This window comes from Osmerus mordax, chromosome 19 (assembly GCF_038355195.1).
Source record: "Osmerus mordax isolate fOsmMor3 chromosome 19, fOsmMor3.pri, whole genome shotgun sequence".
NCBI classification, from domain to species: Eukaryota; Metazoa; Chordata; class Actinopteri; order Osmeriformes; family Osmeridae; genus Osmerus; species Osmerus mordax.
The window spans coordinates 13212180-13238786 of record NC_090068.1 but is presented as its reverse complement, the minus strand read 5'-3'; the positions used below and the strand labels follow the sequence as shown (position 1 = coordinate 13238786).

General features: G+C 46.5%; 5 protein-coding genes across 6 annotated transcripts; 2 read left to right on the top strand and 3 right to left on the bottom strand.

Moving 5' to 3' along the window:
• Window positions 1-2312: 2312 nt before the first annotated feature.
• LOC136962891 (terminal nucleotidyltransferase 5C-like) lies at window positions 2313-4790 on the bottom strand. Its single transcript, XM_067256789.1, has 2 exons — window positions 4195-4790; window positions 2313-2898 (listed from the first exon to the last, which is right to left on the bottom strand). Exons 1-2 carry the CDS (start codon window positions 4788-4790, stop codon window positions 2313-2315), a joined length of 1182 nt encoding a protein of 393 aa, XP_067112890.1.
• A 2116-nt stretch (window positions 4791-6906) lies between these two features.
• Window positions 6907-9723, top strand: chmp1b (charged multivesicular body protein 1B). Its single transcript, XM_067256970.1, has 8 exons — window positions 6907-7052; window positions 7440-7537; window positions 7638-7784; window positions 7928-7996; window positions 8076-8183; window positions 8318-8361; window positions 8677-8749; window positions 9095-9723. Exons 1-8 carry the CDS (start codon window positions 7037-7039, stop codon window positions 9137-9139), a joined length of 600 nt encoding a protein of 199 aa, XP_067113071.1. The 5' UTR covers window positions 6907-7036; the 3' UTR covers window positions 9140-9723.
• A 246-nt stretch (window positions 9724-9969) lies between these two features.
• On the top strand, window positions 9970-13663 carry rraga (Ras-related GTP binding A). Of its 2 annotated transcripts, none has more exons than XM_067257714.1 (11): window positions 9970-10007; window positions 10162-10239; window positions 10843-10951; window positions 11121-11220; window positions 11361-11427; window positions 11546-11768; window positions 12031-12126; window positions 12215-12337; window positions 12429-12520; window positions 12608-12723; window positions 12944-13663. In XM_067257714.1, the coding sequence occupies exons 3-11, from the start codon at window positions 10925-10927 to the stop codon at window positions 13045-13047; spliced, it is 948 nt and encodes a 315-aa protein (XP_067113815.1). In that variant the 5' UTR covers window positions 9970-10007; window positions 10162-10239; window positions 10843-10924; the 3' UTR covers window positions 13048-13663. The 2 variants fall into 2 exon arrangements, with proteins under 2 accessions (XP_067113815.1, XP_067113814.1); XM_067257713.1 differs by having other exon boundaries at window positions 9971-10024.
• Window positions 13664-13675: 12 nt separating this feature from the next.
• nup62l (nucleoporin 62 like) lies at window positions 13676-18977 on the bottom strand. The gene is made up of 13 exons (XM_067257712.1): window positions 18912-18977; window positions 18089-18424; window positions 17467-17960; window positions 17269-17358; window positions 17023-17133; window positions 16690-16836; window positions 15709-15850; window positions 15323-15467; window positions 15171-15220; window positions 14892-15026; window positions 14461-14572; window positions 14157-14223; window positions 13676-14057 (listed from the first exon to the last, which is right to left on the bottom strand). Exons 2-13 carry the CDS (start codon window positions 18400-18402, stop codon window positions 13966-13968), a joined length of 1899 nt encoding a protein of 632 aa, XP_067113813.1. The 5' UTR covers window positions 18403-18424; window positions 18912-18977; the 3' UTR covers window positions 13676-13965.
• Window positions 18978-20026: 1049 nt separating this feature from the next.
• cnga2b (cyclic nucleotide gated channel subunit alpha 2b) lies at window positions 20027-23413 on the bottom strand. The gene is made up of 6 exons (XM_067257710.1): window positions 23313-23413; window positions 23028-23138; window positions 22668-22844; window positions 22387-22494; window positions 22168-22274; window positions 20027-22041 (listed from the first exon to the last, which is right to left on the bottom strand). Exons 1-6 carry the CDS (start codon window positions 23411-23413, stop codon window positions 20567-20569), a joined length of 2079 nt encoding a protein of 692 aa, XP_067113811.1. The 3' UTR covers window positions 20027-20566.
• Window positions 23414-26607: the final 3194 nt, after the last annotated feature.

Here is a 26607-nt window from a genome sequence, read left to right as displayed (position 1 = left end):
CTCTCTCATCCACCCTGACCAACACCAGCCCCTCTCATCCACCCTCACCAACACCAGCCCCCCTCTCATCCACCCTCACCAACACCAGCCCCCCTCTCATCCACCCTGACCTACACCAGCCCCCCTCTCATCCACCCTCACCAACACCAGCCCCTCTCTCATCCACACTCACCAACACCAGCCCCTCTCATCCACCCTGACCAACACCAGCCCCTCTCTCATCCACCCTGACCAACACCAGCCCCTCTCATCCACCCTCACCAACACCAGCCCCTCTCTCATCCACCCTGACCAACACCAGCCCCTCTCTCATCCACCCTGACCAACACCAGCCCCTCTCTCATCCACCCTCACCAACACCAGCCCCTCTCTCATCCACCCTCACCAACACTAGCCCCCCTCTCATCCACCCTCACCAACACTAGCCCCTCTCTCATCCACCCTGACCAACACCAGCCCCCCTCTCATCCACCCTGACCAACACCAGCCCCCCTCTCATCCACCCTGACCAACACCAGCCCCCCTCTCATCCACCCTGACCAACACCAGCCCCTCTCATCCACCCTGACCAACACCAGCCCCTCTCATCCACCCAGGCCCCCCTCTCAGCCCCCCAGCCGGTCACAGCATCCAGACAGCACTGGCTGGATGAAGCAGCATTGCCCTGTCTGGTGCTTTTCCTGGTTTGTTAGCGGTTAGCATGGCGTGGAGGAGACTAAGCTGGAGAAGCTTGCATGTGGACAACCAATCTAGCTAATGCACTGAGAACTGGAGATGTGAGTCAGACACTAGAGCAAGCCACGGCTCTTGGCGCTCTGACGCACAGGGCTGTCACATGCTCAGTGACTGCAGTGGTTTACAGGGTCTCGGTTAACAAAGGAATGGATCAGTTTAGGTTGTTACGTCTCTTTTGAAACACTGAACGGTACTCTGCTGTGTGTTTCACGCCTCAGAAATGGGCTCAACAAGTTCTGTGCCAGCTGCTCCACTCCCCATGCAGCCTGCCAGCACGGTGAAGTGAAACGTACGAGGTCGCTTATCAAAAGGACGACGCACACTGACCCAGTGATTATTTAATGAAAGTGAATGTATTTGTAATGACAGATACATGACATCAGGATGGATACAAACATCTAGCAGAGGAACTCCGCATTACAGTCAGAAAAGGAACTCTGATATTCTAAAAGTACCACATTACCACACCACATTCCACCGTATGTTAGACTTCCATATTAAACGGATTACAATAATACATCAGAAACGTCAAGTTCAGTCACCACGGATACAAACGTTTACATTGTGCTTTAGGTTTAACAATGACTTGGACAGCCTACTGTCATGCCTGTGCAGAAAATACATTCTGTGAGTTTAAGTATGAACTGAGTGTTTACTTCGTTTTTTAAACGATGAACATTGATACAGTCAAGTGACAGAGTGCAACAGAGTTGTATTTTGTAATAATCTATAGTGCCAGACAGCTTTGATCAACATTTAAGTGACATCTTTTCTTTATGATTCTGATTTCATCAGATTAGTCATGACGTCTAACATACAGTTTAACAGCTACCAGTGAAGCGAATTAATATTTTTTGACATCTGTGTAAATTTACTACACTTAATATTTTTTCAGATCGAAGCAGGTGATACCATATCAGGATCTGGCATGACAAGAAACACCGGTATGATCGCTTGAAGTTTGACTTCTTTAAGAACAACTATTCATCATCTATATGAAGAACCTCACCACCTAAACCCAACGTGTTGACAGTGTTTCTGTTATCCTCCTCAGTCCCACACTTCCCTTCCTTCATTGTGCTGGACACAGTTGTCGTGCCGATAGCAACTTGGAAGCCCTCCTACGTGAAACCATTTCATGAACAACATTTCTGTTTTCATACTTGCTAAACTAGTCTGCTGATAATGTTATTTTCCTTTTTTTTTTGGATTTTGGTTGTTTTGTTTTCCGTATCATTACTTCCCCTGTAAACACCTTCCTGGCCTGCCACCACAAGATCTCAATCACGTTTCCAGAATGTTCTTCTTCCTCAGTGACATTTGCCCTCACAGTTTGCTCACCGTGAGGAATCAGCTATTTTATCAGGTTCTAAAGCGTTTTCCTCTCTGAACAGTGATGACACTACCTTTATCAGAAGAGTAAGCTACAGCTCACGTTGTCGGCAGGGTCTATTCATGCCACAAACAGTGCTCATGCTTGCCGGTTTCATAACAAAATCTACATTGAGCCTGTGGTCAAAGATATTTTAACCTTACTTAATGCACCTTGCATGTTCTCCTTTAGCGAGAAGCTTGGGCTAGACCAGGCCAGTCTGCATGTGGACGTGTAGCGGGTATGGGTGGTACAGGAGAGGAGGCTGGGCCTGGGAGATATAGTAACTGCTGAAAATGGGGTCTGCCATGTACGGGGCGGGCTGGTAGAAGCAGGTGACGTTGGCTGTGTTGGGGATGACGTTCTGCTCCCCCAGCACCCTGAGAGCCAGGACGGTGATCATGTTTAGGGTCTGTCTCCTCTCGTGCCCCATCAGGCACACCGTGCTCTCGTCGATCACCCGGCGCAGGGTCATCAGGAAGTCGTACTTGCTCGTCTCCTCGTTGCCAACGAAATGGCAGCGCAGGTAGGCCTCGATCTTCCTCTGCTGCTCGCTGACGTCCGGGAAGTCGATGAAGAAGCGAGAGCACATGTAGCGCTCCAGAGACTTGATCTCCGTCTCGCTGGCCGGACGGAAGTTCCTCACCAGCAGGTCGCTGTACTTCAGCAGGCCTCCTCCGCGGATCTCCTCCGGGCTGTGGGTGGCTATGAGACGGAAGCGAAGGTGGTCCATGGCCTGCTCAAAGTCCCCAAACATGCATTCTGCCACTACTGTGATGGTGGGCTGCTGTCTAAGAGATGAGCAAGCCCCTGGGTCTGGATCTAGGGCTGGTCCAGAAACTGGAGCTGGGGCTGGGCCTGGGTTTGGACCAGAACTTGAGCCTAAACTGGAACAGGGACCGTTCCCTGAACCAGAACCATGACTTAGACTGAGACTTGGACCTTTGTCTGTGCTTAATAACACTAGTTCCTGAGCAGTGGACTTTGACTGAATGTCTACTGCAGCTGGAAGAAGAGATGATGTCTCTGCTGGAGCAGCTGAAACCAGAGGTTTGTTGACGTGTTTTGCCCTGACACTTTGCCCTGACGCATGCTCATCTCTGGGTGACATTATGGGATGTAGAAGATCTGAGCAGGGTTTCATTCCCTCCAGAGTCTTGGGTCTGCAGCCTGAATGACTGGAGAAGAGGTTCTGCCCGTTGTCTAAAAAGGGAGGCTTTGCCTGAATTGTTTTCGGTATTTCTATAGGTTCAAACAACTGTGTTGTGAGATCTGATAAATCTTTTAACATAGACCATTTTTCAGGAAGAGATGATGTACTTCTCATCTTTCTTGACATTTTCCTTGGTGGTTTAGGTGAAGGACAATAATCTGGGGTAATCTCCTGAGATGAGTGACAGGTTTTCTTTGCTGGGGGAGGAAAGGAGTGGTCGAGATTGCTGTTTTTGGAGACCGAGGGGCAGAGCTCTGATGCAGATGGAAGCGTTTCATTACTGAGGGTATTCTCTTGCAGTATTGACTTCTCTTTCAACAACATGGAGGCCTGTTTACTCTCCTTGGAGTCTTCGGAGATTAATAAATCATCTGTGGTAATCTTAGGGTTTACAGATGCTAGGGGTTCTGCTGTTCCTGTTACAAAGGATTTCGCGGCTGTGACTAAACCGTAATCTGTACCCTTAATGATGTGTGTTTTGTTGTCTAGTGTTTCTCCACACAGTTGAAACACAGCGTCGTCCAAGTGAACCTCCTCGTCCTCCACCTCCTCCTCCAACTGAATTTCCTCCTCCTCTTCCTCCACCTCCAAGTGAACCTCCTCTTCCTCATCCTCCAGAGATCCCAGGCCCACGCTCTCCGTCTCTAACACTTCCTGAGAGTCTTGTTTTCCACTCGCTTGCACATCCGTCAGGAGGGGTAACTCTTCCTGCTGTGCAGAAACTTCCTGATTCTGACCCGGGCCGTCAGAGCAGCGCTCATTCTCCTCTGTCGGACGACAACAGGCGACATTTTTGGGTGTGTCTGACTCTTTCTTTAGCTCCCGTCTGTCCGGATCTGAAACCGGATCCCTCTGAAGCTCCGCCCCTTCAAACAGCTGTTCTCTTCTCTCGGTTTCCCAGTATGATTCCAGCATGCGATCCAGTATTATCTGGAAGGAATCGACGCTGAACTCAAACTGTCGTCTCAGTGAGCTGACAAACCTGAGCCCCATGGTCTTTCCTCTGTTGTTGGACAACGAGATAAGACTCCATCTGTCGTGGTCGTTGAAGACCTTTACCATCTTCTGCACGTAGGCCTCCTTCATGGTGAGGCAGGTGATCTTGCGTCGGTTGACCCCTCGGGGGAGAAGGTCACGTAAGCTCCCCAGAACAACTTCCTTGATCACCTGGAAGTCCTCATGTCGAGGAAGCTCCACCCCGAATATGATGTCCAGATCCCGGTAGCCAATCCCATTGTCCCTCACCATCACATGACTGGCTGTAGAGCCGTTGAGGCGGATGTCCCTGACCCTGATCTCTCTCTCCACCAGCCGGTCCTTCACCACACGGATGATGTCCTTAAGTCTCACCTCCAGGGTGGGGAAGTTGCCTCTCCCGTGAATGGGGATGACCTCCGTCAATACCTGGTCCAGAGTTTGGACTTGCTCCAGAGTTAGGTTGTGGAATCTTCGACCAGTCTGGACCTCCATCCTCCTCACCTGTGAGAGAGACAGAGTATTGTTAACGTTTTTTTGAATGACGGCTGATTGTTCCAAAGGTCATTGGTTGCATTGTAATATGTTTTTTTACAGTCTATTATGCGTATAAACTTTGTTTGGATTTACATATCTACGTGCCGTTTACGGGTTTTCATTTTAATAACGTGCTGAACATACCGAGAAAGAGAGAGAAATAGAAAACAAGAAAGAACGAGTTGGGAGATGTGAAATTAAAAATTTAACAGGAAGTCACAGAACATCCTCTCAGTGGACACAACCTTACTTGGCTGTCTTATCGGATTTTGTATGTAAGCATATTGTATAATATATAATCAGGTTGCATAAAAATGACAGATTCCATGCCATTCAATAGGCTCATTCAAAAGTGTTCAAGATCAGTTATGAAATTAAACTATTGACTAACTTATATTTTTTAAGAGGATTTTGCTATCACAGTAGGCTATCCTAGCCCGTCGCACCGCCCGCTCGCATGTCAGATCATGAGTCATACAGTTACTGAATGAAGCTTCTCGTCGAGTCGCCGTTTTTTTTTCTCTCTGTACGTAAAAAAACTAAGTACAGTAATGCGACTCAAGGGGACATTTATTGGCTGATACAGAACTTACATGGTCTCGCTTTGAGTTTAACGGGTGATCATCATCTTTAAAGATTTGCAATACCCTATGAGGCGACATTTAACTCAAGGACTTGATCCATACGGGGTAGATCTAGCTAACAGGTTTACAAAAAAATAATAATCTCAACCCACAATAAATACTATGGTAACCTCGTATTTATGGCTAGCCATAAATTCCTTGTTTAACCGTCAATACCCACAGCATCAACCCTAAATGGTCGAGTTACATATTTCCCCAAAATTATTTTGATGAGATTAGATGCATTTATCCTGAAGCATTGATGGGGAAAAACAAAGCCAGCGTTCAGCCTGCTTTACTGTCGATAACTGCGTTTAAATAATGAGATAGCCTAATTAACTTTAACTTACCTGATGTAACTAGCGTAACGAACTCGGTAAAAGTAGATATATCTAACAGGTTTGATTTCAGTCTCCGACCCTTGGGCACAGATCACGGTACTCTTGCGAACCTACAAGCTCATGCTTGATCGCTGTCCACCGCCACAGTGGTGCTGAACAAACTGAAGTTCTACCGCGCAGTTTCTCTCAAATGGGGAGCGTAATGTTGTTTCCATGGCAATCCAGCGTCACGACTTAACAGTAAATCACGATGCGCTCGGTTCAATATCTATGTAGCATAATATGCTATGCATGTATGGGTAGCCTATATACGTAGCCAATATCTGTCGAACTGTCTTTCTCAAAAAAGTCCAGATCTAAAATAGGAGGCCTACATAAGTAGCCTAGTTGTAGAAGCCTAATCTACTGGGCTTGTAGATGACGTTTCTGCATGTATTACTTTGCACTACTTAGTTGGCCCAAGTTGAATAAACATTTGTCATTAGTTTACAAATAAAAACTTTACACAAGCGCTAGGCTGCTTCTGTTGTAGCCTAATTGTTTCAATTGTCAGTGAATTAAACCTACCAATTCAGAAGACGAATAGATCTATAGACTAATCCTCTCACAAGTTCCTAATCAAATTCAGGCAAAAATTGGTGGCCAGGGTAAAAAAAGAAGAAGATAAGACTGCTGTTCATCACGCTTATTTTACCCTTCAGATCCTACAGACTGTGAGTTAGGTATGCGCTGGCTGTGTATGCTGCTGAAAGGAGCGTGAATATCACATCAGTGTGACTCATCCTCGCTGCTGTGATCCAGAGACGCAAACCTAATCATCAATCAAGCTTACCGCCCACTCCAGTTTCGCCAACGCAAGCTGTGACCTGTCTGACAAGCGGACCCCCCAGTTTAACCTCAATTGCTCTGACACGGCAATGATACTACGGCAACGCATGCAAAGGGAAATGCGTATGAACGATGATTTAGAGGTTTAAAATACTACTGGAGAGTTTCTCGTTTTACATTCCAGTACATTCAAAATTTTCATGCTCCAGATATATGTGACGTCAAATGGGATACTCCCCTAAACATGTGACACTGGATGACGTATATGCCAGTGTATCCGGAAGTAGGGGAGAGAAGAAAATAGTGAACAGAAACACCAGTTTTACTGTTAGAAGAGCTAGTAAACTACCTGTTAGAGTTAACTACAATACACACGTTTCATTACATATAGCTGTTTAAGGAGTCTACCAACATGTCGAATATGGAGAGTATCCTTTCAAAGATTACTCGAAATGCGGAAAGTAACTATCATTCAGTAAAAGTAATGTTAGCTACGCTTTCTTCGGCCTGCAAGTGACGAGTCATCCTCGTCTTGTTTGCTTTGTGGTCGGATATATTTTATTTATATATTAAGTTAATTTTACTTGTGTGTTTGGTTGTAGGTGCCGAACTTTATAACGTTACTATTGAGATTAAGATATTATTGTAACCAGTTATGTTCGCCATTAAGTTTTTTGAGGTATTTACAAGTTATGTTCTAATATGTAATCTTAAATTTTACGTCTCGCACGGAACGAGCGGCTGAGTTCATATGAATTAAAAGGTGAGTTAAAACGTTTAAAAGTGCTTGTTGGAGTCTTTAACACCAATTACAGAGCATCTCTTCAACCTCAAGTTTGCTGCCAAAGAACTTCAACGAAGCTCCAAGAAATGTGACAAAGAGGAAAAGGCAGAGAAGACCAAAGTCAAAAAAGTAAATATTGCCGATACTTCCGGGTTGAAGTATAAGGTCTACTGTTTCTGCTAAGGAAACAGGATTACTGTAGTGATGCTGATGTGTATGTTTCCCAAAGGCGGTTCAAAAAGGTAATTTGGAAGTGGCCAGAATTCATGCAGAAAACGCCATCAGACAGAAGAACCAGTCTGTGAACTTCCTGCGGATGAGTGCCCGGGTGGATGCAGTAGCTGCCAGGGTCCAAACAGCTCTTACGATGAACAAGGTATGGTGGTTATACACCCTGCTATGGTGGTTATACACCCTGCAATGTGGAACAGGTACCTGAAAACTCCAGGCCACAAATCCATGAGACCCATAAGTAGACACTGGCACAGCAATATTGCAGCGTTTCTCTTCCCCCTACAGGTCACCAAATCCATGGCAGGAGTGGTAAAAGGAATGGATGCTACACTGAAGTCAATGAACCTGGAGAAGGTAGTGTGTGTGTGTATGTTTCGAGGTGGCACACATTTGATAATGTACTGTGACTAAACAAACCAAATGTCCTCTTCAGATCTCAGGTCTCATGGATAAGTTTGAGCATCAGTTTGAAACCCTGGATGTGCAGACGGCTCACATGGAGGACACCATGAGCAGCACGACCACGCTGACCACGCCTCAGGTACGCCGCTAAAGCACCCCGCCTTCATCACATACACGGCCCCCATGCACTTAGCTTAAGTTGTTCTGTTTGTACGTCAAATGTAGCATTTCTAAACACAGACGTTTCACTGAAGTCTGTCGTGTGTGTTTCAGAATCAAGTGGATTCACTGATGCATGAAATGGCGGATGAAGCCGGGTAAGAAAGCATCCATCAGTAGTCTAAGGAGACGCACTGTCATTAAAGGGAGTCAGGTGGCTGAGCGGTTAGGGAATTAGGATAGTAATCATCAATAATCGACTCCTGGCCAGGAAAAATGACGTTGTGTCCTTGGGCCAGGCACTTCACCCTACTTGCCTCGGGGGGGAATGTACTTACTGTACTTACTGTAATTCTCTCTGGATAAGAGCGTCTGCTAAAAAAAAAAAAATATCTGGCACATCACTGGAAAATATTTGTATTTGTCAATACCTAGTGGTAAATGTCTGTGCCTATGTGTGCTGTTTGGTTTAGTCTGGACCTGAACATGGAGCTGCCACAGGGACAATCAGGGTCTGTGGGTACCAGTGTGGCCTCTGCAGAACAGGTAATCAAACCAAGTCAAATCATTTTATTGTCACTCCATATACAGAAGTGCAACAATGTGTGAAAGTCTTGGGTTCCAATGACACAAATGAACACATCTGTTACACAACACAATGCACAATTTACACCTAATGAATACAATATACAGAAATCACTTCCTCCGGTCCTAAGAGCACAAGTTCACATAAAATTATACTCAAAACAGATATATGCAGTTGGTTTTAAGGACTACAGAGTACATGTATTTTAGACAGAGTACAAGTAGACAACTATTTTTGTCAAACTGCACACAGATGCCCAGCTCTACTTTTAACTAATTCTAAACACCTTCTCTACTTGTCTGCAGGACGAACTATCTCAACGCCTCGCCAAACTCAGAGACCAGATGTAAGAGAGGACGTCTTTCTATTGCTGCCCCGACACAGATCTCGGATGGACATACTTTCTGACTGTAAATGAATAAGGCCTGATCTTTTCGTCATGTTTCTGCCTCTCTTTGCAACTGATTTTTCCACAAAATAGAACAATTTGAAAGCTCTGGTTCCTACTTATATTTTTTTGGTGAGCGGTAGAGAGATCCAGACCAACATGAACCTCAACACTAAAACTAAGACTTTCTGGTTGTAAAGATATATGAGAATATTCAAATTGCGATGGTTATATTCAGCTGGTGTACATTATGTTTGTTTAATTGTTGTGATTTGTAAGACATTCCTCATGTCAAAACAAAAGTTGCCTTTTTCCCCTTCTGTCTGGTGTCTTGTGGTTTATCTATGTCCTTATACAATTATTACATGTGAATAATGGAGTTTAAAGATGTGTATATATATTCTTATAACCTGTATCAGATGTGACTTGTTTAAAGTAAACAAATGGTTGCTTGATTTTATTCATATCTTGATTGACAGCTCAGAGTCCTTAGCGATTCCTATTCACTGTTTAGGTCTATTGGAGAATAAAGTTTTTATAACATTGTGATTGTGTCTGGATCCTTGTTGAACCCAAAAAGCAAAGTCAAACTTTAGTAAATATTTGATAATTATATTTTGTTTCAGTCTAATATTGTGAAATTAGCCACGGATACCATCTGAAGATACAAAGCAAAAGTAAAGCGAGCGTCATGATTTGTAGACTAGACCATCTACACTCCTCAACTACAGCATTCCTGCACCCCCCCCCCCCCCCCTCTTCCCTCCCCTCCCCCTCCTGCTGTGGTGCAATCACGTGAAATATGTGTGAGGCTAGTCAGTAACTTCTCAGTAAGTGACAAAGCTTGGTAGGTGTTTTAAGCGTGATGCTATAGTTAAATGAAATCGGCAACTCTCTGCGTTTTGACAAGGAGGAGGTGAAATAGCTTGATTTTTATTCGAGGAGTTAATACGAGAACTTTGTTTTTGTCTTTCCAATTGACAGCAGCATCATGAAAGAAGCGTGAACAGCAGTTAGTCAACACCAACCCGACCAGTGACAGTTCGCGTCTATCAACCTCAAGTAATAACAAACTTGTACATTTTTATTAATATTTGGTTAATTTGTTTATTTCGGCAACAACATGGTAATTCCCAGTCTAACCTGCTAAAATGGGAATGACATCTAAACCGATTTACACGCAACAAACAACCTAGCTAGCACCACTAGATAGCTAAGCTAGCTAAGCTAGCTACGAGGAGATGACGTTTATTTGGCTTGCCTGCACTAACAAGTCAGTGAAATGGCTGTATGGCTAATAGATAAACATTTAGCCCATGCTATCTCTAGCTAGCTTCTAAGCTGTAACATATCTTGCTAGCTAACAAGTTATCAATAGGTATAATCTCATTCCAATGATTTGTATTATTCGTGGGCCACGATATGCTGGAAAGGCAGACAGACGCTAAATCTATAGTTAGCCTTTGGCCATAGAGAACTCAGTTAGCTAGAGGGCCTAGCTTGCAGCAATCTTACTTCACTCAGGAGTTCTGTGTGTAGTTGGTGTGTAATTATCTAAGGCTTGATGGTTAACAGAGACCCTGAAACTACTGTGAATCAATGACATTTGTCTTTCTACTCCACTGTTTAACATTGCTAACATTATTCTTTTGCTCTTTTTTTAAGCTGCAAGAAAATATACCATCTGCAGAGACGTCAGTGGGGCAGAAATTTGAAGTATTATTTTGCAACCTGACCTATAAAGGGGATGTCAAGCACAGCCATGAAGAAGAAGGTAACACTACTACATCTACAACCCAATAAAAGACGTTGGGAACCGTTGTATGTCGATTATTAAACAGCTCAATGGGCCTACTTCAATGCTAACCATAGGGCGATTACGAAAAGCAGGTTTGTCGGTTGTGTCCTTCACGAATCTTTTAACTACGTGGATTAACTTCTAGGTGTTGCTGATGGGCAAGAGTGGCTCTGGGAAGACCAGCATGAGATCCATCATCTTTGCCAACTACATAGCCAGAGACACGCGACGCCTTGGAGCCACAAGTAAGTGCCTGCTCTTGTATAGACAGAATTTATTCTGCACTAACCCTATGATTGCAGTATTGCTTGATAAAAAAAATAAAATAAACGAATTTACCCCTTTTTAGTGACTCAAATCTCCTTCTGCTTTTGTCTCAACCTAGTCGACGTGGAGCACTCCCATGTGAGATTTCTTGGCAACCTGGTGCTGAACTTATGGGACTGTGGAGGGTGGGTTGGTCAGCTGATTTACCATCAACCACCGTCAAACCCTCAGGGTCAAACCATTTGATCAGAACTTACTTCATGGTAGTCAGTAATGGTGTTCTTGTGTGATTTAATTCCTCAGACAAGACACCTTCATGGAGAACTACTTCACCAGCCAGAGGGACAACATTTTCAGGAACGTGGAGGTGTTGATCTACGTGTTTGATGTTGAGAGCCGTGAGCTGGAGAAAGACATGCACTACTATCAGTCCTGTCTGGAAGCCATCCTTCAGAACTCTCCTGATGCTAAAGTATTCTGCCTCGTGCACAAAATGGACCTGGTGCAGGAGGACCAGAGAGACCTGGTGAGCTGATGTTTACACTACACACACACACACACACATACACATTATTGGACACATCAATGGGTTTAATACATGAGGTAGATATCTCGCCAGGAATGTGGGGTTAGTATTTCAACTATGTAAGTGTTAAAATACCTTTGAATGTCATGAGGTCTTCTACTCTTTCTTAGCATGTAGGTGTGTATTGTCCTACTAAGTAACACCTCGTCTTCATGTGACTGATTGCCTCTCTATATCGCTCTCTCTCTACCTCTCTCTACAGATCTTCAAAGAACGTGAAGAAGACTTGCGGAGGTTGTCCAGACCGCTGGCTTGTACCTGCTTCAGGACCTCCATCTGGGATGAAACACTGTACAAGGTTCTGTCTGTCTGCTGATCTATGTCTGTCTGTCTGCTGATCTGTGCTCTCGGGAAAGTCTTGACTGAGTGTTCTCCTTCCCCCTCAGGCGTGGTCCAGTATCGTGTACCAGCTGATCCCAAACGTTCAGCAGCTGGAGACGAACCTGAGGAACTTCGCCCAGATTATCGAAGCAGACGAAGTGCTCTTGTTTGAGCGAGCCACGTTTCTGGTAACGGTTTCATGGATTGGGTGTTTATCTTTAAGGAAGTACTTGTGTGATTTGGTGTTTCAATGTGTGTGCGTGTGTGTGTGTGTTTCAGGTAATTTCTCATTATCAATGCAAAGAGCAGCGTGATGCACACCGGTTTGAGAAAATCAGCAACATTATCAAGCAGTTCAAGCTCAGTTGCAGGTGAGTATAGTCTGGAAGGGGACCCTGTCCTCTATGATGCTGCCTTATACGTCTGTTTCACATCACGGTGTTTGTGTTTGATCGCAGCAAACTGGCGGCCTCCTTCCAGAGCATGGAGGTTAGAAACTCTAACTTTGCGGCCTTCATCGATGTGTTCACCTCCAACACATACGTCATGGTCATCATGTCTGACCCCTCCATACGTAAGTTACCCATGACGAGAGGCATCTTGCTGAGATGGTTGTATAGGATGTGGTTACTAAATATTTTCTGTACAAAAATAAAATGCTAATCTGGCCTTGGCTTTCCTTATCTCTTTCTGCCTTTCCTGTAACACTTAACTTACAAACTGTCCAGTGAAGCATTAAAAAATCACAAAATCTCTTAAAAATAAAGTACTAACTGGAGTTGTCTTTCCTGTAGCCTCTGCAGCCACACTCATCAACATCCGCAACGCCAGGAAGCACTTTGAGAAGCTGGAACGAGTGGACGGGCCAAAACACAGTCTGCACATGCGAATGCGCTAGTCTCTGGGTCTACGTGGGTACCGTCTCAACCAATCAGTCTCCAGACATCAGACACCAGGCTTCCGGTCCCGCCCCCTTGCATGAGCAGCGACCCAATCACGTTCTCCAACTCTTAGCTCCAAGATCCTGTTCTGACCTTGTTCTTGTCCTTGTTTCTACGGTGATCTTGTATATCATGAAAATCAATGCTTGTACTCGGACGCGTATGTCGTAAATCTACACCAAGATATCAATGGAATGCTTTATATATATTTTATTAAGGGGCTACCATTGCAGTCTTTAGGTGTAAAAGACTGTGAAAAAAAAAATGTTTTGGTCATGAGGGAAGGAATATTTACAATACCTGTAATGATCAGTTGACTGTTGTCCAGGAAACGAGTGGAATTGATAGTTCTACTACGCTCTGGCATTGTGCCAACTATGAAGATGGACGCTGAGTTTTGTTATAATGGCTTTGTAAAGAGAATACAAATTGAAAGGTGTGTGATATGGGTGGGAGTCACACACACTGTTGAACACTGGGAAACATTCTGCTGCCTTACATTCGGACATGTGGATTCATTGTTTTTTTTGAACTGCAAATAAATAAAAAAAGCTATTTCAGATCAGTGTGAAATCATGTCAGAAAAAACATGTAATTTTTTTTTTCTTATCTTTATTTAAGCCTGCTCATAGCATATTTCACAACCTTAAAGGGATAGTTCACAATGTATATCATAATTCTCCCTTAAGTTATTGGGTCAATTTTGGTTTACTGAGGCAAAATATGTCCCCTGTATTCAACGTGAACCATCCCTTAACATCATCCTACAAAGCCCAACTTCCAGTGCATTAAAAGCACAAATCTGACTTCTCAAAAAAGAGTATAAAAAGTATAATAATCCACATTTAGATTAACATTTCAGATGCTAATAATTCTCAATCGAATGTAATACGAAAGGTCTTCTCCTGCTCTTTGCGGCGGTTGTCACACAGTTTGGACACATCCTCCACTCTCCTCTGTAAAAGCACTGAAGAGACATGGATGGGGTTAGGGCCAGTACATGAGCATAGCTTGAAGGCACTAGACACTGTTGACCTATTGAACATGCAAGGTGGTCTTCACATACCCGAGTTCTGATCAATCCACTGAAGAGAGTCCATGTGGGCATTGAGAATTTTACAGATCTGTTGAAGCTAAGAAGAAAACAATCATGTCTACAACGTAGCAGATTTTCCATTAACTATATTAACCCCAAAGGAAATTAAAGACTAACTATCCTGCTTTATTTAAAAGATCTCTTTCCCAGTCTGAGCTTGATGGATCAGGGTACGAACCTCAAACTCATGTCGTCACACAAACACAACAGTTGTAATTTCTCTCCCTTTTCAAACTTGAGCTGTATGTTCTCTTCTACAAGCATCATCTCTTACCGGGTCACTGGTATCTGCTGGGCCACTGGACGTGTTAAGATGTTCGATGATCTCCTTCAGATCTTGAGACATCCTCTTCAGCTGGGCGTCCACATTCTCAGCAAGCTTATACCTGGGGAGCAAGGAACTGATATCACGACTCCGCGCACCACACAGCTCTCTCGCCGTGTCCTAGCTCGGTGTCTCTCAACCCTGGTCCTCCGGGACCGCCCCCTGTCCTGCATGTTTGATGTTTCCCTGCTCCAACACACCTGATTCAAATGAATGGGTTGTTACCAGGCTTCTGCAGAGCTAGATAATGACCAAATTCGTTTGAATCGGGTGTGTTGGAAGTCGGACGCCTACTAGCTGTGAGGACACCGTGTTTCAGGTCTCCAGTAAACACGCTAGCTGTTAGGACACCGTGTTTCAGGTCTCCAGTAAACACGTACGTTCTCTCGCGTTCCTCGTCAGCATTCTGCATGTAAATGGTTCCACTCTGCTCTTTGACAGACTCCTCCAGAGGAGACAGCAGATCCTCCAGCTCCTTCTGCTGGGAAAGGATGAAGTCCAGCTCCTGATCCAGCCTGGAGGAATGAAGAAGGGGGGTAGAGGGAGGGATGAATCCACACAGCTAGATTAGAATCATCATCTACACCCCATCACACCGTGGTAGAACATTTACAGTATTCAGGAAAAAAGGTAAAAAAAAAAGAAAAAATTGAAATTACCTTCTTTGGTCCAATTTGACCTTCTCCATCTCCTTGTGCAACGATGTAATCTGTGACAGGTAGACAATCGTCAGTCATGGGCCTTCAAACCAACTGAGGTAAAAAAAAACATCTACTCGTCACTCGAGTGATAAAGTGTTGGATGTTCTCACCTTCTCTCCGTTCTCCACCAGCATGCGGTCCCAGGCGTTGACCTGCGTGGCCTGCTGCAGGAAGTGTCTCTCCTGTTCCTCCAGCTCCAGGCTCCACTTGTTGATGAGCCCCTCCAGCTGGGCATAGGACATCACGGGAGGAGCGCTGGGAACAGGACAGGTTCACCGCTACAGTTAAGGTCGCTTCACAGTGGAACCAGGAGGTTCACGACTAGAGATAGGATCGCTTTAACAGTCCCAAAGCTGGGAGATTGAACTTTATCAGTTTGAAAACGTCTCAGGTCACTTGCAAACGCTCATCTTGTACAAATAAGTAAGCACCTTGTGAAACGTTCTAACGTGTTTCTACATCTTGTTCTGTGCCAGCTGAATACGACGGGACGTACCTGGCGATGACAGCTGTGCTAACTCCAGTGATGGGTGCCGTTAACCCAATGCCAGCTGTGCTAACTCCAGTGATGGGTGCCGTTAACCCAATGCCAGCGATCCCCAGGGAGAAGCCTGAGGTGGCGCTGGCAGCAGCTGCAGCTGGAGGAAAGACAACAGACAACCAAAGACATCAGACAAGCTGCTGAATACTCCCCAGGTTCAGGGTCTGTGTCTGGTCTGCATGTGTGGTTCAGGGTCTGTGTCTGTTCTGCATGTGTGGTTCAGGGTCTGTGTCTGGTCTGCATGTGTGGTTCAGGGTCTGGTCTGCATGTGTGGTTCAGGGTCTGGTCTGCATGTGTGGTTCAGGGTCTCTGTCTGGTCTGCATGTGTGGTTCAGGGTCTGGTCTGCATGTGTGGTTCAGGGTCTGGTCTGCATGTGTGGTTCAGGGTCTCTGTCTGGTCTGCATGTGTGGTTCAGGGTCTGGTCTGCATGTGTGGTTCAGGGTCTGGTCTGCATGTGTGGTTCAGGGTCTGGTCTGCATGTGTGGTTCAGGGTCTCTGTCTGGTCTGCATGTGTGGTTCAGGGTCTGGTCTGCATGTGTGGTTCAGGGTCTGGTCTGCATGTGTGGTTCAGGGTCTCTGTCTGGTCTGCATGTGTGGTTCAGGGTCTGGTCTGCATGTGTGGTTCAGGGTCTGGTCTGCATGTGTGGTTCAGGGTCTGGTCTGCATGTGTGGTTCAGGGTCTCTGTCTGGTCTGCATGTGTGGTTCAGGGTCTGGTCTGCATGTGTGGTTCAGGGTCTGGTCTGCATGTGTGGTTCAGGGTCTGTGTCTGGTCTGCATGTGTGGTTCAGGGTCTGGTCTGCATGTGTGGTTCAGGGTCTCTGTCTGGTCTGCATGTGTGGTTCAGGGTCTGGTCTGCATGTGTGGTTCAGGGTCTGGTCTGCATGTGAGGTTCAGGGTCTGTGTCTGTTCTGCATGTGTGGTTCAGGGTCTGTACCTGTGGCTGCAGCAGCAGCTGTGGTAGCTGAGGCCACTCCCAGGGGCTTCAGCATGAACCCCAGACTCCCTCCTGCTGCCGGGGCGACGGAGGCGGTTGCCGGGGCGACAGAGGCGGCCGGGGCGATAGAGGCAGCAACACTGCCCACTAAAGAGGTAGGGAAAGGGGAGACAGAGCCCACTTAAAACTAAACCTTCAACCACGATCTGCGAGATAAAACAACATTTGAGATTTCTCTGTATTCTTTCCCCTGTTATGAAGTGGAATGTTATGCCGATAGCATGGCAAAATGTCACGTCGATATTTTGTGTGTTGTTGACCTCTATATCTTACGTGACAAGCCGGAGCCTGTGGTGGAGGGGGCTGTGGACGCTGGGGCACCGAACAGAGAAGAGCCCAGCACCGGAGCAGGCTGGCTGGCCGGCACAGACATCACCGGAGCGGCTTTGAGAAACAAACATCTGAGAATCAATATCTCCATAAAACAACCGAAGGCACCAAGTGTCTCATCAATATCTTAACTCCATCTGTAGAATATTTACAGACAGAAAATGGCTCTAAAACACAGTCCTGCCTTACCAGCTGGTTTGACTCCGAAGGCGAACCCTCCGCCCTGGGCCGAGGTGACTGCAGCCGTCAGAGCCGGGGCGACAGAGTTCAGACTCAGCCCTGAGACACCAACACAAGACAGCAGTCATTACCATGAAGGAAAATCCATTCATAAACACACAAGCCAGTACAAACTGTGTGTTGAGCCGGGAGACGCCCAAAGCTCACCTGCGGGCTGGATGCCCATGGAGAGTGTGGATGGAGCTGGGCTCCCAAAGGAGAACCCTCCACCTGAGGTGGGGGCAGGGGCCATGGTGGGGGCAGGGGCTGTGGTGGCCTGGACCTTAGCTGTACCAAAACTGAACCCCCCGCCCAGGGACATCCCTCCTGGGGCCATGGTGGTGGTTGTGGCTGCAGCAGGCTGGGCCTGTACCTGGGCCATGAGTTGGGGCTGGACCTGGGCCATGAGCTGGGGCTGGACCTGGGCCATGAGCTGGGGCTGGACCTGGGCCTGGGGCTGGACCTGGGCCTGGGGCTGGACCTGGGCTCCCATGCTTGGGGTGCCGAAGCTGAAGCCCCCTCCAGCAGGCATGGAGGCTGTGGTCTGTGTGGAGAGAGCCCCGCCCAGCGTGAAGCCGGTGGAAGCCGCCCCTAGGGTCATCCCTGCTGGTGATGCTTGCGTTGGAGCTGGCGTCCCAAGATTGAGTTTGGTGGTGGGGGTCCTGAGACAAAGAAAACTATTAAATGACCACTTCATAATTATCCTACAGCTGCTTAAGTCAAATCTCAAGATGACTGTTTACTGGCAGCATTGGCTGCAACTTAAAGATGATAATGCTGACTTATTTACCCAAATGAGAAGCCGCCGCCGCCTCCTCCTCCTCCAGGGGTACCGCCGGGTGCTGGAGTCCCGAAACTAAACCCGCCACCCGGGGTAGCGTTGGCCTGCGGCATGGGCATCCCGAAAAGACTCTGTGAGGCGGCTTGTTGTGGAGCTGCTGGCTGGGCAGGGTTTGGGGTCCCAAATGAAAAGCCGCTGTTGGGGGCAGCTTGTGTGGAGCCCGCCATCCCGAAGCCTGTTGCCGGGGCTGGGGCGGCCGTGGTTTTGGGGGTCCCAAAACTGAACCCAGTGTTGCCGGCTTGGCCGAAGTTGAACCCACTCATGGTGCTACCAGGAAACGGAACACTGAAACATACGAAAATACTGTAAATAAGGTCATATTTCCCATTGACATTGACATACACTTACAGCATGTCAAAGTGGACTGATGATTTTAGTTTGACACCACTACTGACAACGTGATCTACAGTATTTAGTTTAGGTAGCCTAGCATAAGCTGTTAGTTGGCTAGCCAGTATTAGCAGCTAGCTAACATTTTGTAGCGATCCCAGTAACTAGGTCATTTAAAAAAGCTGAACATGTTGGAGGGCTGTGTGTATATTGAACCAGGCTAGAAACGTGGAGCCCATTGAGTGACAGGTAACTTTAGACAACACCACACACGATTCTGGCTAGGCAGCTAACAAGCTAACTAACTACAGTACTACCCGACTTGGCTTGAAACAACCGGCTATGGCTTGATTTTGCAATCTAATTCATATTAGACAACAACAAAAACAGGACAACGACAAGAGCATAATATCAAAAGGATAAAAGATTGTTTTCTAACTACCTTAGTAATCTTCGTTTACCCTTGTTTGAATCGCAACGGAATTAATAGATGGCGCATGCAGCATGCGCGCTTGATAGTGACTATTTTCTTGTTGGAGCGCAGCGGTGGGATATGAGGAGCTGTGGTGGTGGTGCGACCTCTACCGACGGAGGGCTCCAGCCTTGTAGGACAGCGTTATTCCTCAAAAATAAAGAGGCCCTGCTCGATTTTTCTATTCAAAAGGAATAAAATCGTGATTGTAAGGTCACTACAGAAACTATAGGCTAGTAATTTCCTACATGTGATCTTTTTATTTTCATTATTATTTTCATTATATTCATTTTTTGGGTAATATCCCCAAGCCCTTTTCAATACTTTTCACCAATTTCGGCACCACACTGCCGAAATTGGTGAAAAGTATTGACTATCTAAAATTGACCAGGGGGCGCCCTTCTAACGGCCTGCTATAGGACTAGGCGATGTTCGAACCCTAACCTAGCCGGTCCCAATCCTAACCCTAACATTTGCTGAACAGTAACGTTAGAACATCGACCCCTGGTAACAGTTTTCGATAGCTCATCGATTTTGGTAGAACATCTGCATTTTCTAGCCTGTTTGAAAAATGGGTTGATTGAATACTTTTGTGATTTTGTTTATTATGTAATATTCTTTTATATTAAAATGATCAAAACATCACAGCAATACTAAAACATTCCATGTCAGCTCCAAAGGAATCACACTCACAATATGTTCTCAAGTGGGTTTTATTAGATGTAAGGTTTTCCATTCCGGGCGATCAGTCATGTTGTGCGGGACCAGTAAAACATAAATGTCTACTGCATGAATGGACTCGACTGTGGACTAGATTGAGGTCATAAGAGGTTGCAATCACAGGGAGTACAGTTCTGAAGCCACGTGGGCTTTTAACGACTGCTTATAATATTTTAAAGTAAATAACAGAGGACGTGGGAATACTCAACACTGATAGAAGGACCGCTCTCCAAATCGTTCGGTTGACCGTGCACCTGTTTACTTAAATCTTTTCATAAAGTGTGCAAGTTCTCCATATTAGAACTATTCAGATTTAAATAATTAGCTCTACTGCCCGATTAATTAACTTTTACAATTGTACAACAGTAACAACGTATATATTATTTCTCCCCGAATCGTCACTGATTGAACTACTAAATTGAAGGAGTTTATGGTTAGAATTTCCAATGAGTCATAGCAGCGAGGCTGTCACCGACACTTGTTGAAAACCTTTGCGGTTAGGGATACTCGAAAATAATTGCACATTCCTTTTTGTGTGTGTTTGTTTGTTCGCTAAACATAAACCTCCCTATTTATCTTCTTTGCGAAGGTGCCAGAGACCTTGGTACTCCGTACCTCTTATGCGTTCTAAACAAACATTCAATTAACATCTAAAATGTTGCTGTGTCAGTAGTCCTAATTATAGTTGTAGAAGGTTGGAGCAAAATAACATCCGGGGTCCCACCCTTGATGTGAAGAACTTCACGATGAAAGGTATTTATGTCGCGTGAAGGGATTATTTCAGGTAAATGTCTACACCATAGACCCGTAGACATACTCTTACATGTCTCAAAGTGCAGTGTTTCAGCCTACAATCATAACAGCAGCCCAAACTCGACCTTAAGTCCTCTCGACTGAGGCGGCTTTCAACTGTGATCGTTGGTCTTGGTGAGCACTTCCTGTTTCCTGTTCTTGTCGGCACCGGGAGCCGTCAGGCTGTCCGTGTCCGTGCCCGCCTCGGCGTCTGGCTCTGTCTCTGTGTCTGAGACGCCGGCACAGCCTGTGTGGCAGAACTGGCGCTCCATGACGGTGATGCGCTGCTTCAGTCGCTGCTGCGTGGCCGTGTACTCACTGAGCAGCCGGGAGAAGCGTGTCTGGAGGGTGTCCAGCGAAGACTCCAGCCTCTCCACCTTCTCCTCCGTGTCCTCCCCCAACGGTGCCTGCTGAGCGCTCTCATCCAACAGGCCCTGGCTGGTCAGGATCTCCCTGCCCCTCGCCTCCAGCACCTTCTTGGCGTCCGGGTACTCGATCACCGCCTCCATCAGGTCGTCCTTGGAGAGGCAGAAGAGGTCTGAGTAGCCGATGCTGCGGATGTTAGCTGTCCGCCGGTTGCCCATTTTGCTGCCCTGAATGTTGAGGATGCTGATCTCCCCGAAGCAGCTGCCGGCTGTTAGGAGGGCGTACTGTGTGACCCCGTCGTCCGCCACCACAGCCAGCTTCCCCTCTTTGATGATGTACATCTCTTTCCCGATGTCGCCCTTACGACAGATGTAGTCCCCCGGGCTGTACACCTGGGGGCGCAGTTTCAGCACCAGCTCCACCAGTAATCCAGCCTCACAGTCCTGGAAGATGCGAACCTTCTTGAGGGTCGCCAGGTGAACGTTGATGGCGATCTCGGCCCTGAGTTTGTTGGGCAGGTTTTTTAAAACCTCCTGTTCGTCCACTGCCTTCTTGTTTGTCCAGAGGTAGTCGAACCACTTGATGACTCGTGTCTCCAGTTCCTTGTTGACCCTGCGGAAGTGCATGTAATGTTTGATGGCGTCGATGCGGGCCTGGAACTCTGCGCGAGTTGCGTTCATGTTGGCGATCATGGAGCCCACGTTTCCCACAATGGTGGCGAAGATGAGCACCCCAACCAGGAAGTCAAACACCACAAACAGGAACTCCTCGTCTCGCACAGGTGGGGGCATCTCCCCGATGGTGGTGAGGGTGAGAGTGGACCAGTACAGGCAGTAGACGTAACCCCGGGTCAAGCTACTGAACTCAGGCCTGGACATGTTGGGGTAGACCCAGGTATCAGAGCCGAGCCCTAGGGACTTGGAGATGGCAAAGTAGATGCAGGCGTTCCAGTGGATGATGATCAGGATGTAGAGGACCAGGTTGCAGATGCGGAAGATGTTGGGGTAGTTGGTGCGGGTCTCGGTGCGGTCGAAGAACTCGAACATCCGCGAAAACCGCAGCAGACGGTTGAGTCTGAGCTGTGGGGTGTGGATTCCCGTGACGATGTAGGCCAGGTCGGTGGGTAGGATGGAGACCACATCCATCTTGAACTGGAAGGTGCGGACATAGTTGTCTTTGAGCTTGGAGAGGTCCTTCACCAGCAAACCTTGTTCCAGGAACCCTGCAGAATCAGGATGACAACATTGGTATCGAGTGACCACTACTTCAACATTAATCAGAAGAATCTTTCATACCAAATGCAAAAACAAAATTTGTCTGTTTTAACCATCTCAGTTCCTGGACATACCTGTACGAAGTCGAATAAAGGTGTCCAGGATGTATACAGCATCAAAGATATAGTCCAACACTAACCAGCCAATATAATTTTCAGTTTGCAACTGGTCAAAACATGCCCTGCCCAGATGGAGGAAAAAGTATTGCATTTACTACTTTGGGTTACGATGATCACCAACAACATTTACTAATTTGGTTTCCGATGAGCCACACTATTACCAGTAACTATTACCTTGCCACCACTAAGACCCAGTTATAGAGCACTGCCATGGCGATGAAGAACAGCCAACGATAGTAGAAATCATCTGAAGGGGCCACCACAAACACATCCCACTTTTTCCTGAAATCACAGATGTTCACACCTCTTCAGTTTCACCTAAGAGCGATCCCAGTACCCCACACGCCAAACTTCCATCGCATGCTTGTAGGCCTTCTTAAACAATAACTGCCTTCTGATTTACACAACCCTGATTTGAACTGCTTCACGCAAACCACAAGACAGTCAGAATGTACCATAAGCTTTTTTTGGTCTGGTTGCCGTTGGCGTCGAGCTGGGTGTTGCTGAGGCGACTTGGAGCGGTCCTCACATCAGGGCCCCTGAAACGCTCCAAGAAGGAGTCTGGGCGTTGCTCCTCCTCCTGAAGACTCCTATGGGCCCACTCCCTCAGCGTAACTACCAGGGTCACCAGTCTGGGGTGGAGAGAGAGGAGGGGAGGTAAGACAGAGAGGAGCAGGGTGAGGCAGATATAAGATGGGGTGAGGGGATAGGTTGAGGCAGATGAGAAAACCCCCTGGATGCAGGAGACTACCTCAGTCTGTGGTGTTCCTGCTCAAACGTACCACAGGACAAGCATGTCATCGTGTCATACGTACCTAGAGAGTGCCCCCTGACCTCTGAAGGAGTTCCTGGAGTTCCTCCCCTGAGGGTCTAGCGCCGCCACCCTCTGCAGCTCTGACGACGTGTCATCGCACGCTGACGGCACCCTGACGAACCGAGGCGGACACGGAACCAGAAGGCCTCAGCGTTAAACAGGAGCGGGTATTCATTTACGCACGCTGCTCATCGTTATGGGTGGCTTGTTTTGGGATATGGCTGTGAGGGCAGGAGGCGTGGAGGATTAGGGAAATGTTTTCTGTGCTGTGCTTTAACTGAGTTACCTGCTGAGAGTGCTGTCTGCTCTCTCGCTCTCCTCCTCCACCGTGGTCTTCACCGAGAGGCGATGAGGAGACACGTCTCTGTTGGCTACCTGCCCCGTCATCTTCAGCTGTGGAGGGAGAGGACGTCACCTGTCACCTGACCCCAACACACCACCACAAGTCTGGGGATCTATCTGTGTTATTTATGAAGAAAAAATTATATATACTTTTGGCTTAAAAAAAACACTTTATTAGACTGTTGAGATGGACAGGGGATGTAGGGGAGAGAGAGAGAAATTGAAGACATGCAGTAAAGGGTCCGAGCCGGATTCGAACCCGCGCCGCTGCGTCAGGGCCGGTACCGTACGCGCACCGGTGTCGTCGGGAGGTGTTTTAATTAGGCTGCTTCGACATCTCCTCTGAACTGAGGTGAGGCGTTACAGGAGAGGGAGGAGAGAGGGAGAGGCTGCGGCTACTGGGATCGTCTCTCCTGTGTTTACCGGGTGTGTCTGACACGCTGGCGCATGGGGGATGGAGGCCTGCCGGGACCGCCTCATCAGGGGCCTCCCGGAGAAACTGTGGTCGCCGTGGCGACCGGCTGATCACCCGTAGCAACCACTTAAGTCAACCAAGATTGTATACTTATGGGTGGGAGACTGCATTTTACAGGAAATGAGATACAAAGGTATGTAGCGAGGTGTTTTACTCGAATGATCTCCTCCCCCTGACATGGATTTCGAAGCTCTCACACATCTCATAAAGAATAAGACAGAACTGGTACAAGGATACAAAAAGGACTTAGACATGTAAACATACATAGAAAAATACGGACATATGTAGGAATTTTTTACGTGAATTTTAAAGAAGACGTTTGAATGATTTCTCACCAACCTTTATGTCTTTTTATAAATATAAAAAAAGAAATACCACTGAAAACAGAGAAGGAGATGACAATTCATCGACTCATATAAAGAAGAGGCAGACAGTTAGTTTGGTGTTTAGATCACTGTTACCCTTGTTGTAGTAATTTGAAGATCATTAAGCAAAACAAACAGCCAGGGGCTGCACTCAGCTAGCATGGCAGCTCTGCTCCCCAGACAGCTGCCTGCATCATCACAGCTCACAACAGGTGGATTATCTCCTAGAATGCCTGAACACTGTGTGTCCTGTACATGCTGCCTAAACAATAACACGCAAGTTGCCACAGTCAATAGTCTATTAAAATGAATTATTGTGTGATTTCCAAGGGGTGTTTGATTTAAACTAAGGTGTTTATCTGTAGGGATCGCAGGCTGTAGGAGAGAATTGTTTGCAGATGGACCTGAGGTGACTCAGAGACTCACCAGCTAGTTCTTAAGGCGCTCCACTCCAGTTAGTCCAGCAAGGTCTTTGTAGTCATGTCACAAATTAATCCAGGGTTCCTTTCCAGTACAACTAATTCCTTGCAGAGTGGTTGAATCTGCGGAAGCGCATGCTGCCCTCAGTGATGCCAACAGGCTGCGTACCTCCACCTCTCTCCATCAACATGTCCCCTCTCCAGCGTGTCTCATCTCTGGACGCCTGCTCACCTGACCTCGGCGCAGGTGTAACAGGTCCACCTGCGTGTTACCTGGTCTCAAGGAGGGACTGGCTTTGGCAGAGCAGGATGAGCGGAAGGGTAGAGAAGGGGCGGGGAAATGCAGACAGGGGGGAGGAGGGAGGACGAAAGATATGATTTATATATATATATATAATATATATATTCTTCCAGATGGGGGGCAAATGTTTGTTCTACCCTGCTGCAGTAGGTGTCTCTCTCGAAGATAATACTAGCTACAATCAGTCATCACTTTGGTCTCTGGTGAGTGACCCCTCATCACCTAGAGATTTAGCTTTGCTATATAACCCTTTATATTGGATCTCAAGTCTCTGACTGCCTCAGACTGCTAGTAGCTGAGCTCAGACACCTCAGTACTGTGGCACTATCGGTGACAAAGCCCAGGAGAGCCAGCTGTCTCCCATCACCTCTCTCATCAAGCTCTCTGACAGACCGTGGCAGAATCAACACACCAAACATACACTGAAAGAATGAGAATCTTCTGGAAAACCCAGAGGGTGATTGTCACAGGCAGTTTTGACATCTGTTTGGGATACAAGCTAGTGAGCTGCGACAGAACATTTTTCCACTGGTAGTCCCTTCTGTATAATCACTTCTCAAACACAGAATCGCAACACCTCTGATACAAAACATCCAGCCAACTGTCAAGTGTGATTGGCAAAACAGAAGTAGTCCTTCGTATGGTTATGGTTAAGGGTTAGGGTAGCAAACCAACACAGCCAAGTGTCTTAGTCAAGAGCAGGAGTCACCTTCTGTCATGTCCACAGAGGGGCTAAGCCGGCAGCCAAGCTGGTCCTCAGTGACTTCTGTCTCAGAAGGCTTCACACCAAAGTACACCGCAAAGACACGAACAAAACAAGACTGAAATTAAGCCAATCAGTGCAACTGTTTTGTAGGATGTCATAAAAACAATAAGCACTGCTTTCTGACCAAACACAAAACTCCCTCCTTGTCTGGGAAGTCTTGCTTTCAATCCTGAAGTGATTAATATCAATATATTGTGTTATGTCAGTAACATTATCAGCTTCCTCAGTAGACACAATCCGTTTCACAAAGTTCAAATAAAAAAGGGATTCGTTTTTTCTTTCCTCATTTCCTTTTTTATTGTTATATATAAAGCACTTGCACAGGAGTTACCATGTACACATGAAGCTACCTGGAACTAAGATATTGTTGATACATTTTTTTTCCGAGGGTGACGTTGAGTACAAAAGAATAGGTAGGGCCGCCTCAAGGCAGAAGAGGCAGACATGAACACACACTCAAGCCAGCTCAGCTCAGCACTGAACTACTAGAAAGCCCTTCATTTTCATCCAACATAATAAAGACAAATCTATAATCCCAATACAAAAGACAGTCAGACACCAAACCACTCTCAACTCTTCCATAATCCCCAAAAAAGGAACAAAAGCAAATACAATAACACGTATCAGGCTTGGTCGGTACACACGTGCCCTTACGGCTTCTGCATAGAGATATGTAGTTATTAATGACGCCAGTTTCAAAACGACATACATGCACTTCAATAACTGAAAGATGGTCTCTACTGTTATTCAAGGTGCTAACACCTGAACCCATAACTTCTCAAACTTCAGCTCGCCAATTCAAGCACTGCCGTTCAATATGTGAATTATGCGTTTGTGTAAACATGATGGTTATAACATACGACCGGTCTGAGACGACAAACTGGGAGCAGGAGAATACATAAGTCAGCATCTT